The sequence below is a fragment of the Austrofundulus limnaeus genome, unplaced genomic scaffold, assembly GCF_001266775.1.
Source record: "Austrofundulus limnaeus strain Quisiro unplaced genomic scaffold, Austrofundulus_limnaeus-1.0 Scaffold177, whole genome shotgun sequence".
Taxonomy (NCBI): domain Eukaryota; kingdom Metazoa; phylum Chordata; class Actinopteri; order Cyprinodontiformes; family Rivulidae; genus Austrofundulus; species Austrofundulus limnaeus.
In genome coordinates, this window is record NW_013952579.1 from 296,355 (window position 1) to 308,697 (window position 12,343).

A 12,343-nucleotide genomic window follows, 5' to 3' on the forward strand; every position below is an offset into this window, starting at 1 on the left:
TATATATATAATCCAGTTATTTTTCAGTGTGAATGTTCCACAACAAACATTTTCCTGTGATTACCAAAAATATTCGTTTTGGCTCAAGTAAATAGTCCTATATGAAATGCACTTCCCCTTTCATAAAGCAGAGATCTACAGTAATTCAGAAGCTCACAGGAGCTTGTTTATTTAATTACATCATGTTGACCACTAGAGGTCAGGCTTGTATAACAAAGGAACTTTTTCTCGTCCACAACCACAGCTTGTCATTAAAAAGCCAGGAAACATCATACCATTAAATTAAAAAGAACAGTTTCTGCATGCGCTCAAAGCAGTAGCTACAGTCTATTAARGTGGATTAAAAAGCACAAATTTGGCAAAAATATCCAAACATTTAGTGGGTCTCAGCAGTATATTATTGTATATGATGCACAAACACATAGTTTCTTCTTCCTGTTAGATTTTTGCTCTGCTTTTGATCTTTACTTGCCTCATTAGATCACACATACAGGCAATAAAACCTGAGGAGAAGCTTGTAATGTGACCATTATGGCACACCACAGAATAAATGAACAAAATGCAGTTCCAATGAGCCATCATGTATAAAGCTTTTACATAACTGTTAATGGCGTCTTTAGCTGCTCAGAGCAATATTGGGTCATGACTGTTTGATTTTGTGATGGGGAAAGGGCAACCTGAAAATTCAGGCTTAAAACCTCTTGCATATTGCACAATTCTGTTGTTTTTGTTAGTACTCTCAAATTGACAGCAAATATGAGAACATTATTATTGTTATTATTATTATTATTATTATGGAAACATTTAGTTGAAATAAGCCTATTTCACAGCAGATATTTTAATCTTAGAGAGGCATGGTGGATCAGTGGTTAGAGCTGCTGYCTCTCAGCAACAAAGCCACAGGTTCATCTCCTGTTCTGCAGCCTTTCTGGGTGGAGTTTGCACATTCATCCTTGTGTACACATGGATTTTTTTCCCTAATACTCCTGATAAGATGTATATAACTGATAACTCAAGTAACAACAAAGAGGAACTCTTTAGGAACTCCTTGGTCTTTGTTTCTACAATCTGACATTACATTTCTTTTAGATTCAACTTGATACCTTTTTTTTTTCAACTTTTGACTCAAAACGATCTAAATACCATCAGATTTTTCCACCAGTCTGTGTTGTTAGCCTTTGTAGCAATGCTGTGTTTACATGCAGGCATTTGTCATCACTTCTTCTTGCTACACAAGCAAATATCTCAACAACTGTTCAACTCAGTGGCACAATTTTTTTCAGCATATTAAGATTATCTATCCAGTGATGCATTCATATTTATCAAAAAAGTTGAAGTCACAGTTACTTTAAAATTTATCTTTAATTGAAAAAAACTCCCCCCTATTGCTAAAAATCAAGAGATTCTACTAAACCCCGCTAGAGGAAATAAAAAAAATGCGCACTAATAAAAAGTTTATCAATGACACAGGCAGCTGAGTTCTGAACTATCTGTAGCTTATGAAGAGATTTATTGGGGAGACCAAAAAGAAGGAAGTTGCAGTAGTCCATCCAGGACATCACAAGACTGTGGACCAACCAGGATGRGCTCTGTTTTGTCACAGGTTAGTTGGAGGAAGCTGTTTGATTGAGCTCACTGAGACGGTCAGTGAGAGTGGAGGATGGAGTTAGGTTTCATAGACACATAGAGCTGGGTGTCATCAGCGTAACAGTGGAAATGGACATCAAATTTATAGAAGATGTAACATAGAGGAAGAAGGTAAATAATGAAGAGGAGGGGTCCGAGGACCAAACCTTGGGGCACACCTGTGGAGACGGGAAGACTGCGAATGGAAGGACTTAATCTGAATGAGCTGAGTGTGGTCAGAAAGATAAGATTTGAACCATAGTAGAGTAAAGATAGAGGTTAGTCTGTTGAGGAGGAATGAGAGATGGTGTTGAAGGCAGCACTCAGCTCAAGGATACAATACTTAGAAGTACTTTTGGCTGAGTAGGTGAATCTTTCTGTGCACAAATATGACAGTTGTTCCTTTAAAAATGACATTACAGGGGTCAAAATAATAGAATTAAGCAAACTGCATTTCATTTATCTCTTCACCAAAGTACAAAATAAAATTAATACCACTGATTCACGGTTCATTCAGAGATCCAACCTTGTTTTATTCACCAGCTTAGTGCTGCTCTACACTAACTGTTCAACAACGAGCGGCTAAAAGCTTTCAGTCCCAGCTGAGCTCTGTTTGTTTAGGAGCAGCTGTGTCTCAGCGGCTCTTCCCACACAAACACACACAACCCCAGGTGTTTCAGACACAACATACATGCAAGAATAAAACATGTTAGCTGTCGAAACCAGTCAATATTTGTAGCGTGCTTTAATGTTCATCAGAGAGCGTGCCACACAGCTTTGTGGTGGCACAAAGTCTGAGCAATAAAGCTTTTAGATCCATTCCATTAGGCCCCCAAAGAGCTTTCTATTTACCTAACAGTGTTGGTTTTAGTTCTCTCATCCATGTTCTGTAAATAGTCCATCATATTTTCCAGAACTTTGATTTTCCATCCATTTCATTTGAATTCATAACAACCTTCAGTCAACAAAAACCCTAYGTTGCTGCAAACAATATTGCCCCTTACTGCTCCAGCTGTTCCAGTTATCCTGATTTCAAGTAAATACATTCTATACGTACTTTCTGCAAAAGTATAATGGGATAAAGCCTACAGTTTTAAAATGAATAAAATTGTTCTCATTTTTCCAATTAATTCATTTTATTTTATCAGTCTGAGCTCTTAAAATTTGTCAATATCTTTTATTTGAAGTATGAAAAAAGGATAAAAACACATTAACATGTCATCGTATGCCACAGTTTATTTACTCTATGTTCCGTTATTACAATACAAAACATACTGTAAGCCATTTTAAACAGAAAAACATGCCTTTCACTGCTACATCTTGTCTACACATGTTCAACCTACATCATACATATCTTCAAATAAAGAAGAAAAAACAGAGAGATATCATGGACATAACTCTCTTTTCTGTTCAAGTAAATCATGCACGAGAAACTGATTACAGGTGAGAGATGTATAGTTTAAATCCTTTCATCTCCTAGTTTTGCTTTTGACAGAACACTTTGTATTRACCTTAATTATCCAGCATTCAGGCTGATCTGGACCAAAACATGATGTAGTATTATTAACCCCAGAATACACACTGAATCAGTATTTAGTAATAACATACTATAAGAGCTCTAAAGTTTCATYTTGACTCCCAAACACAGAGCCAATTCGTTTTTCTGGATTTTTCCGTCCTTGTTGACGTCACAGTGACTCAGCAGAACAACACGCAGCTTGTCCAGGTCTGGACCCGTGAGGTTCGGCTGGAGAGGAGACAGGAAGTGGGTCAGTAAATGTGACAAGCAACACAAAGGTCCTGATCTAATAAAGGTTAGCGTGTAAAAGATGTGCATTGACMGCCAAGCTGCTTTATTAACCGCAGGTGCAGTCATTGCAGCCAAGCAGGTGCAACCCATTCAGTGTGTTTACCTTGGTGACTTTGCAGATATTTGATGATTATCAGAAMGTACAAAATACTTGGAGGTGAATATGCAGACATGATCATTTAGCACCTGCAGTGTGAAGGATCAAACCTGAAACTTGWAACTGTCATTTTACCTGATCTGCCTCCCAACCTCACTGTGTTGTGTAAGAGTACTACAGACTTTATGTGAAATTTACATATTTATGTTGGTCAGTATGCAGGTCGATATCAGAAGGGGTTGACATGTATGTGATTTGTAGCCATTTTCTTTGCTTTGTGTTGCCAGTAGCACACATCAAATCCTCAATTTAACAGGGCGGTCCTTACCTGTTATCATTTGTGCAGCAACAGTAAATCACCGACACCACCCCCCACTATTAAATTGTTGTTTAGTTTGCACAACAATTTAGCGCTCGTTATTTTGGGTCTTAATCGATCAGGTCCTAAATGTTAAATTTTCCATAAAACAAACAAAAGATTGAAGCATGCAGCTTTCCCACTGATACACTTATTTGTGGATTTTGTAAATCGCGTGAAGATGAGCGGCATCTCTCAGAGTAAGAAATCCCATGTTTTTGTTTCCACCTCATTTTAACAGGATTAAAAGCTTTTAATTAATAATTGTATAGCTGGGTTTTAATTTAAATTATTAAATGATTTTTTTAGATAACTACAGTATCCTCTGACGTTCACAGAGAGAGAAAAAAAAGATGACAGAAATAACCTCACCCTGACCAGACCCATCATGTCTTTGACGAAGCCGTCCACCTCAGGACCCTCCAGAGCTCCTGTTTTACTCTGAACAACAGAAGCGGGAASAAAAAACAGTAAGTAAATGCTGAAAAGTTATATTAATTATGCCCTGTAGCTATTTTTGTCTTCTTGAAAATCATTGAGCAGAAGGAAACACATACATGTTTGCAGGCAGAAAAGCACATTTTATTACTTTAAAGCAACCATTCAGAGAATAAAGTCCTGATAATGAAGGATCATGAAGTGAGAGTTACTCAACATTAAAAAAATCACATAAATTATGCTGTACAAAATTTGGTTAGTGTGAAATGGAGATGATAACATTTTTACACAATAATGATTAAATCAGGACCTGCAACATGTGCAAATTCTGCATATTCTCCTATAACAGAACTCTCTAAATACTACTTCATAGTATATTTTGGGACATTATAAAGTTGAACATCTGCAAGCCTACAGTGAGTCATTTAATTGTAAACGAAAAAACAAATGTAAAAAAAATCCTACTTTGAAATAAAACACATGGTATTGAAATCATTCCTTAGGAAGTTAGATTGGTGGATGTTTTATTATAATATAATGAAATAATTTCTATCAATGAAATATCATTATTTACTTAAAAGTTTATTAAAGACATGTTTTTTACTTTTTTTGTCATCTCACAAAACTTATTTTAAAAACTTATAGTAAATTACCACATGTGAGCAAATCTACAATTTCTGTTTCTTTCTCTGAATAACTTTCCTCATATATGTAAAGAAAAACGTCATTTTTTATAAGATTTCACGGAAAGACTTCACTATTTGACTGAAAATTGGATTAATGAAGTGGAGAACAAGCTGACCAACGACTAATAAAGTATAAAACTTTTCCTTCTTCTTTGTAYAATTCTGTAACAAAGGCTACGTTTAAATCTTTGCATAAAGTTGGACAGAAAAAACTTCTCAAACTAGTTATTTTTCTCAGGTCATGAATGCAAATATTATTCAGGTCCACATCTGTTTTGATCAAAGCTACAAACAGCCGCTTGTAGAGGGAACGAAGAGCTGCAYGTGGCCCGAGAGCCACAGGTTGCAGACCACCTTGTTGTGACACAGCTCACATCTTTCATCTCCAGTTCACAGAGTTTCATGTGAAACACGAAACGGGAATAAAACCAAAAAGGAAAATGCTTTGTGAGCAGCTTTCATGCTTACAAAAATACGTTGAGTGTTTGCAGGTAAACAAGGCCAAATAGTACAAAAGAAGGACTGCTTTTGTTTGGAATTTTTTCATCACTTTCAGGCCTCTTGAGATGCTGCGTGAGCAAAGATAGGCAACTTTGAAAAAAAGCAACTAAAATGTTCACCTTGCTTCATCAGAAATACTTCAGAAATGAAACTAGTTTACACACTAGTACTTGAGTTCTGGACAGTTTTGCAAAAGATACAATAAGTAAAAAATATTTCTTTTAATAAACAAACTGAATATGTGTAAAATTGTCTATAAAAGCAGAAGCTCGTCACGTCATGCCAAGTTGGTGTTGTCATGTTCCGAAGTCTGATTTCTTTATGAATATTTTATTTAATTGACTCTGTTAGTCGGGTACAACGAGCTGATTAGATTCATGGAACTTCCTTTTACTGGGCTAACGTGAGAGCGTGTTGTGGCAAACATTAGCAGATATTATTCTTAATTTAGGTCAAAAACCATCAAATTAATCCAGCTGAGATCTGTTTTCTGGGTAAGAGATTTAAAAAACTCACACGATGAGTCCCTTGAACCCGTTTCTATTTGTTGTATTTTTGTAATTTTTGGTATTAAAGTTTTTAACTCAAATAACCCCAAAATATTTGTTTAATTTTTTTTGTTTAGCAAATATACAGAATGTCTAAAATGTATGTAAATTCAAAATGGGAGCACGGATTGTAAAATAATAAAAGTGAACTGATAGATTGAGTAACGTTAAATAAATAAACTTACAACATCATAATGGTTAAAGATCTTCTCAAAGTCTCTCCTCCTCTCATCTTTACTGCAGGCCTTTGTGGAGGGGGGGGGGGGATAAAATTAAATTGTTCAAACTCGTGAAGAGAAAATAAATATGACGAGACTTGATCCTTTTTTAACTGCTGCATGTAAAATAACAAAATGTGCTTACATCCATCTGGAACTGAAGCAGGAAGTTCTCTTCCACAGCCAAGATCCTTAGAGATAAAAACAACATATTTAAAGGAAGGATTCAAAGATGTCAAGAAATTAATGCTTAATATCATCTTGAGATATTAGCTTATAGCAAAATAATAATAATAATAATAATAACAACAATAACAATAATAATAGAAAAGTAACACTACCTGGCTAAATCATTTAGGTCCAAGCGACCGTCCATGTTTTTATCAAAAATTTTCATCTGCAAGAAAAGAGAGATGCATTTAAAAATGAGCTTCTGTGAAAAATGTTCGGGTTGTTTCTGCAGTCAGTGGCACTTCTTCTTGTCTAAATCAAATATCATGAATCCAAAGGATTTGACTGTCTGAGGAAGGAAGATTTGTAGCTACCGTAACTAAAAACTTTGAAAACTAATAAAAAAGAAAAATGTTTATTTGTGATTTCTCATGCTAAAAATTGAGGAACTGTTTGTTTTGATTCCTTTTTTCATTTAATACAGTACTTTTTACTAGAAACTGTATAAGTCTTGAAAACCAGAAGATTTCAGTTTTTTATTTTATCTTTTTATATTTGGTCATTTAAAAAAAGTTGATCGACACAACAGCACAACCAATCAGCTTTCAGGTCTTTGGGAAAATCCTTCATTATTTTAATATTTTTAAATATTTTTACACTAACTAAATCGCCATAATACTCCAGATGTGACAAAGACAGACTGGCCTGAACTATTAAAGGTTTGTGTGTGTAACCACAGGCAAACTAAACCAACTGCTTCAAATGATCAAACTAACAGGCACAATCAATTTAGTATGTTTGTCTTCATGACTGTAGAATATAAGATAATTATCAGAACGTGCTAAATTCTGGGAGGAGTATATGGGAAATGTAATCATGTAGCACCTGCAGTGGGATTGATCAAATCTGAAACTGGTCGCTGTTGCTATTTTTGCATTTGTATTTGACACGTTTGAAAGGCAGGTGCAAACTGGCACAGCCTTACGTCTGCAGGGGTTGCGGTGAGAAGGAGTCATAGGTGCAACAACAATGATGGAAATCATGAAGGGTCTGTGTGCGTGTCATAAAGGACGGTCAGGAAAAACAGAGACACATACTGTAATTTATCCAGTAATGCCATTTACAAGCTGTTGGAGGGTCTAAGGGCTAATTAGGAGCTTGTTACAAATTTCATGTGTCCTAAAGAAAAACTCCTTGTAGCACTGCGCTTTCTTGCTTCTGGTTCATTTGCCTCCTCCACACTGGCTCACGCAAAATCAAATTTCARCAGGGCAGCCAGCATCTTTTTTGCACCCATTATCATTAGCACACACAATCCTAGTAGATCCCATGTACCACACCCACCAAAAGCACGTGCAATTTTTTTACTTTGCACATGCAATTTAGTGTTGGTTATTTGGGATGTAGCTCAGGCCCTGGTGGCAGTGAATTACACAGATGTACTTTTGCTGTAAACTAGTCTTTGCRTGATCAAATGTACAAATAAGTTTTGTTATCAGGTTGAAGAAAATTTTGTAATGGATTAATTGAATATTAGATGCAGTATTGTATTTTATACTTTCTGATCATTAACAGAATGAGAGTTGGTATGTGTCTTATCATGTGTTCTTTCTTTAGTCTAAACAAAAAAGACGTAAAAGGTAAGACCTCCAGGGGTGTAACCAGGAAGAGATGTACATTATAAGGTCACTTCATTTTATAGTAAGAAGTTCTTGTTGTGTTGCAGAGTCTCTGCTTAGATCCAGCCTGGACAGGACTGRGTTGTTTTGTTTGGGTTTTCAGCCCAAAGCCTTAYGCTGAGKTCTGACTGCTGTGCACCTGATTGGAGTCAGAAGATTGAGAATAAAGTTTTTAAGAAGAAATCCATTAGATTCCTGTTTTATTCAGACATGCCATTTTTGAACAGCCCATTTATTCCTACAAGGTGCGTTCCCACTACCATGGTGTCCGTGTACTCCTCCAGCTTGTCAGAGGACACATCTTTCTGGTGATGCTGGAACAAGTCTTTTAAGAAAGCCTAAACACACACACACACACACACACACACACACACACACACACACACACACACACACACACACACACAGAAAAGCACAATGAGTTAAAAGACCAAGCATTGAAATATGTCAGAAGCTGAAATAGAAAGCTGTTCCTTTACAGATCAGTTAAAATCAAATCCAGTTCAGACGACTTTATTTTATCCCCAAAGGACAATTCAGTTTGGCAGGTTCCAGATTTACACACACATGCACACCGACACACACACATGCACACATTTCATTTCTTTCTATCTTCACAGGGACTTTCATTGACTTGTTCTTTTCTATAGTCTAACCCTACCCCCACCCCACTTAATCCGCACATTAATCCTAAACCAAAGCAGGATTTGGCTTTACATAGCCTGCACCTTACATAGGCTTTGGGCCCCACAAAGACCAGTGGGTCCTCACGAGGTAGTATATTTTGGGAGGAAAAAAATGGCCTTGTAAGGAAATAAATTTGAGAATGCTTCCATTTCCCTAAAACAACAAAGACTATTGAGAAAAAATATGCACAACAAACCAACTGCACAACAAACCGACAGAGCTAGATTAGAGGTTCCCAAACTTTTCCATGCCATGACCCCCCAAACATTAGCTTCTGGTCAGGGACCCCCCTTGCAAACCCACAAACGAAACATCAACTTTTAGAATGTTTTTTCTCACTTTTATTCACTATTCAATAATAATTACATTAGTTTAACATAATTTAACAAACCAACATTGCACGTTATTTTTTTAATTTTTTTCTTAGCTTTCCTAGCGCCCCCTGGTGGTTCCCCCTTTGTAAAACACTGAACTAGATGATTAAACCACTTCATAATACAGCTCTGCTGGACCCTTACTATTCTGAGCAAACCTTGACAATGCTCTTCAGGCTGTTCTTGTGTTTTACAGAAAGACCACAAAACCACTAAATAAAGGAAAATGTTCAAATTCTTTCAATAAAAGACTGATAAAAATGACATGAAGGTTAAAAAAGAATTTAGCTTYCTCAGTTAAAGGATTCTCTGATGACCTCGCTGACAACGCAGTCAGTATTCACATGAAACTTTCCTTTGGAATAAAAAATAAAAAGTTGCCAAACATTCATTTGAGTTCACAGCTTCTAGTTCATCACTGCTGAGAGATTTTTGTTATTTAAATTAGTTCTGGCTGACCAGATGTTTCTCTGTAATCATGATCACTTCTAACTCTGCTGCCATTACTTATTACCTTATTACTCATTCTCCATGTTGTTTTTCCTTTWTCCTATAGCAAAAATCTCTGGACTTGAGTGTTTTTTTCATAAATCCCTTTTCTGTCCTCCCTTGAGGTAGATGGCAATCATCTCCTGGAGGTTTCCTGTTAAAACCAAGTTTTAGCCATCTGCCCTTTGCAGGCTCATGACAGGAGATTGAATCAAAGTAAAGAGCTGATACAATCTGTTTGCCATGCCAGATTCTTTTTGTAAATAATTGCTAAAACCATCAGGACTGAATTGGGTTGAATGTAATTTGACTGTCTCTGGACTTGACTTTGTTCCTCTGTGTGATGACTTTAGACGACTTTTATCATGGATCAGTTGGATGTAAATGGAAATGGACGTTTGTTTGTGCTGGAAGCCTCACCTTCAGCTCCTGAGCTGATATGTACCCACTGCAGTCAACGTCGTACTTCCTCCAGATCTACAGGCAGAGCAGGACACATCAGCAAACGTTCACAAAACAGGAATACAATAACTTCATGTGAAACAGGTCATTTCAATAAAGCAAAGACAGGAACTTTGTATTGTCTTTGTAAAAAGTCAGTTTGAGATTGAAATATTCTAGGCTGAATTTAAAACAGTATAATTTTGACATACAAGTACTGTATTTATTCATGTATGGTACTAGAAATTTAACCCTAAAAATCATCCATAAACTGTGAGTGTGTGTGTGGGGGGGGTAGTATTATATACAGGTTATTGATAATTAGATTTTTAATGCTTTTTAAGCTCAAAAAATTATGATCGTATTATACTTGAGATTGTATTATACACGAATAAATACGGTAGGTAAAACCTGTTAGATTCATTGGTTTTAGACAGGCTGTCCATATTTAGGGACCATAGAGTTTGATTTAAAAATTTTAAATAAAATATACTTTTAACTCCTAGTTGTTAAAAAATGTTTGTTTTATGTTTAATTAGTGCCTATAATCCTAAATAAATAGCTATGGGAAATTATAAATGAACACAAAGGAAAAGCTTGGGACCCGAGAGGACCAAGGGGGGACAGTGGGGTGGCCGTTGCCCCCCACTGGCACCTCCTTGGCAGCACCCATGTGTGAAGTAAAAAAAGAAGGTAAAGGGTTAATCTATTTTAGACTTTTAAATTAAAGTCTCTTGCATTAAGTGATATACACACGATGTCAACAAGCAGAGTTTAAGAAGGGTACAACAAAAAGGGATAAAAWAATTACGTCATAACTTTAATTTAAAAAAGCTTTAACATTGGGTTGATTTTCAATAAATTGACGGCAGAAAGAATTAATGATTCCTTTTTCAAAACTTACAAAGTTGGATGAACAATTTGCATCCATCAGTTCATCAGGAAATTTTGATATTTGCCTTTTTCTAATAGTTGAYTTATTTTTTATGATGCAATCTTATTTGCAGCCCTGATGTTTTTATTACCACCATGTAACCATCATGGATATCACACTGCTGATAACRCTTGTGTTGTATTGATTTCTTCTTGGCTTTGGTTGTTTTTACCTTCATGAATTCAACACTGTTGCACAGAGAAGCTTCTCTGCGGAAAACCAACAGGAAGTTTTCATCTTCAGGCAGGATCATGTTGGCCAGCTGGAAAACAAGGAGAGCAGAAATCTGATAAATACTCTTTAAGTTATAAATATCTCATAGACAAAGGTTTGATGCAAATCCAAATATATTTGCTAAAACATGGAACAAAACATAATTCAACAGCCTAACTAAGAATAACTTGTGCAGCTGCTCCAGGCTCGGCTGCAGGTCAAGTTGCTCCTCTTTTTTGTTTGGCCTTTCTTAACAATATCAGCACTGCATTTGTGGATTAAACTGTTCTATACAATCATTATGATGCTTCAGCTCTTCCAATGACAAAACTGTGGCTTGTAGAACAGGCAGGGTGCAGCAGAAGTGTAGAAAAATAAAAAGATGATCTAAGGCCATATTGTGCCAATGAACAAAAAGCTGGTTAGRTCATTATTTTGTTTCTCTTTTATTTGATCGTACTTAATGTTGAGCCGCCCCTGTTTTTTATGTTTTTATTTTTGACTTTGACACACACTCAAAGCACTAATCAACCGAGTGAGATCTTGCTCTGTCAAGTGAAATTGTGCATTATGATATATTCAAGGATTGATAAAAACAGATATACAGTATTTCTCAACATAAGATGAAGAATGGCATAAATAATGGTGAGAGAAATGCATTTCCACTTCCAATGCTATGCTTTTTATTTATTTACTTTTTTACCAACTGATTTTATGTCATACAGCAGGGGTGGAAATATTTTACTATCTCACGACTCGATTTGATTCAATTTGATTCCGATTTTTGGGGCTATGGTTTGATTCAAAATCTCTCTTTTTTTTCATTCAAAACTAATAATGTGTAAACCTACTGGTTTTGGTGAGCATGCTCATGTCCGACATGGTGGGAACCATGTTATTTAAGCCTTGAAGTGTGCGCCATTCAGCGAAGAAAAGAACAGCAAGCTACTGACTGGCTTCAGAACCTCACCTGATCGGGTAGTAATTTGGGCCTGTTTTCATCAGTGGACAAAAGACATTAGTGCTAAAGGCACGGATATAACAGACTCTGTTTTAACCAGTCAGAAACAACA

General features: G+C 36.1%; 1 protein-coding gene across 1 annotated transcript in view; it reads right to left on the bottom strand.

The window, feature by feature from the left end:
* Positions 1–2,842: 2,842 nt before the first annotated feature.
* The window catches only part of scgn (secretagogin, EF-hand calcium binding protein), a 26,942-nt gene continuing 17,441 nt past the window's right edge, over positions 2,843–12,343 (bottom strand). Inside the window, exons 4-11 of the mRNA XM_014017797.1 lie at positions 11,230–11,319; positions 10,103–10,159; positions 8,393–8,470; positions 6,624–6,679; positions 6,428–6,473; positions 6,250–6,309; positions 4,264–4,332; positions 2,843–3,373 (exon numbers count right to left, since the gene is read on the bottom strand). Coding sequence (XP_013873251.1) covers positions 3,245–3,373; positions 4,264–4,332; positions 6,250–6,309; positions 6,428–6,473; positions 6,624–6,679; positions 8,393–8,470; positions 10,103–10,159; positions 11,230–11,319 — 585 coding nt within the window. The 3' untranslated portion in view covers positions 2,843–3,244. The remainder of the gene's footprint in view (positions 3,374–4,263; positions 4,333–6,249; positions 6,310–6,427; positions 6,474–6,623; positions 6,680–8,392; positions 8,471–10,102; positions 10,160–11,229; positions 11,320–12,343) is intronic.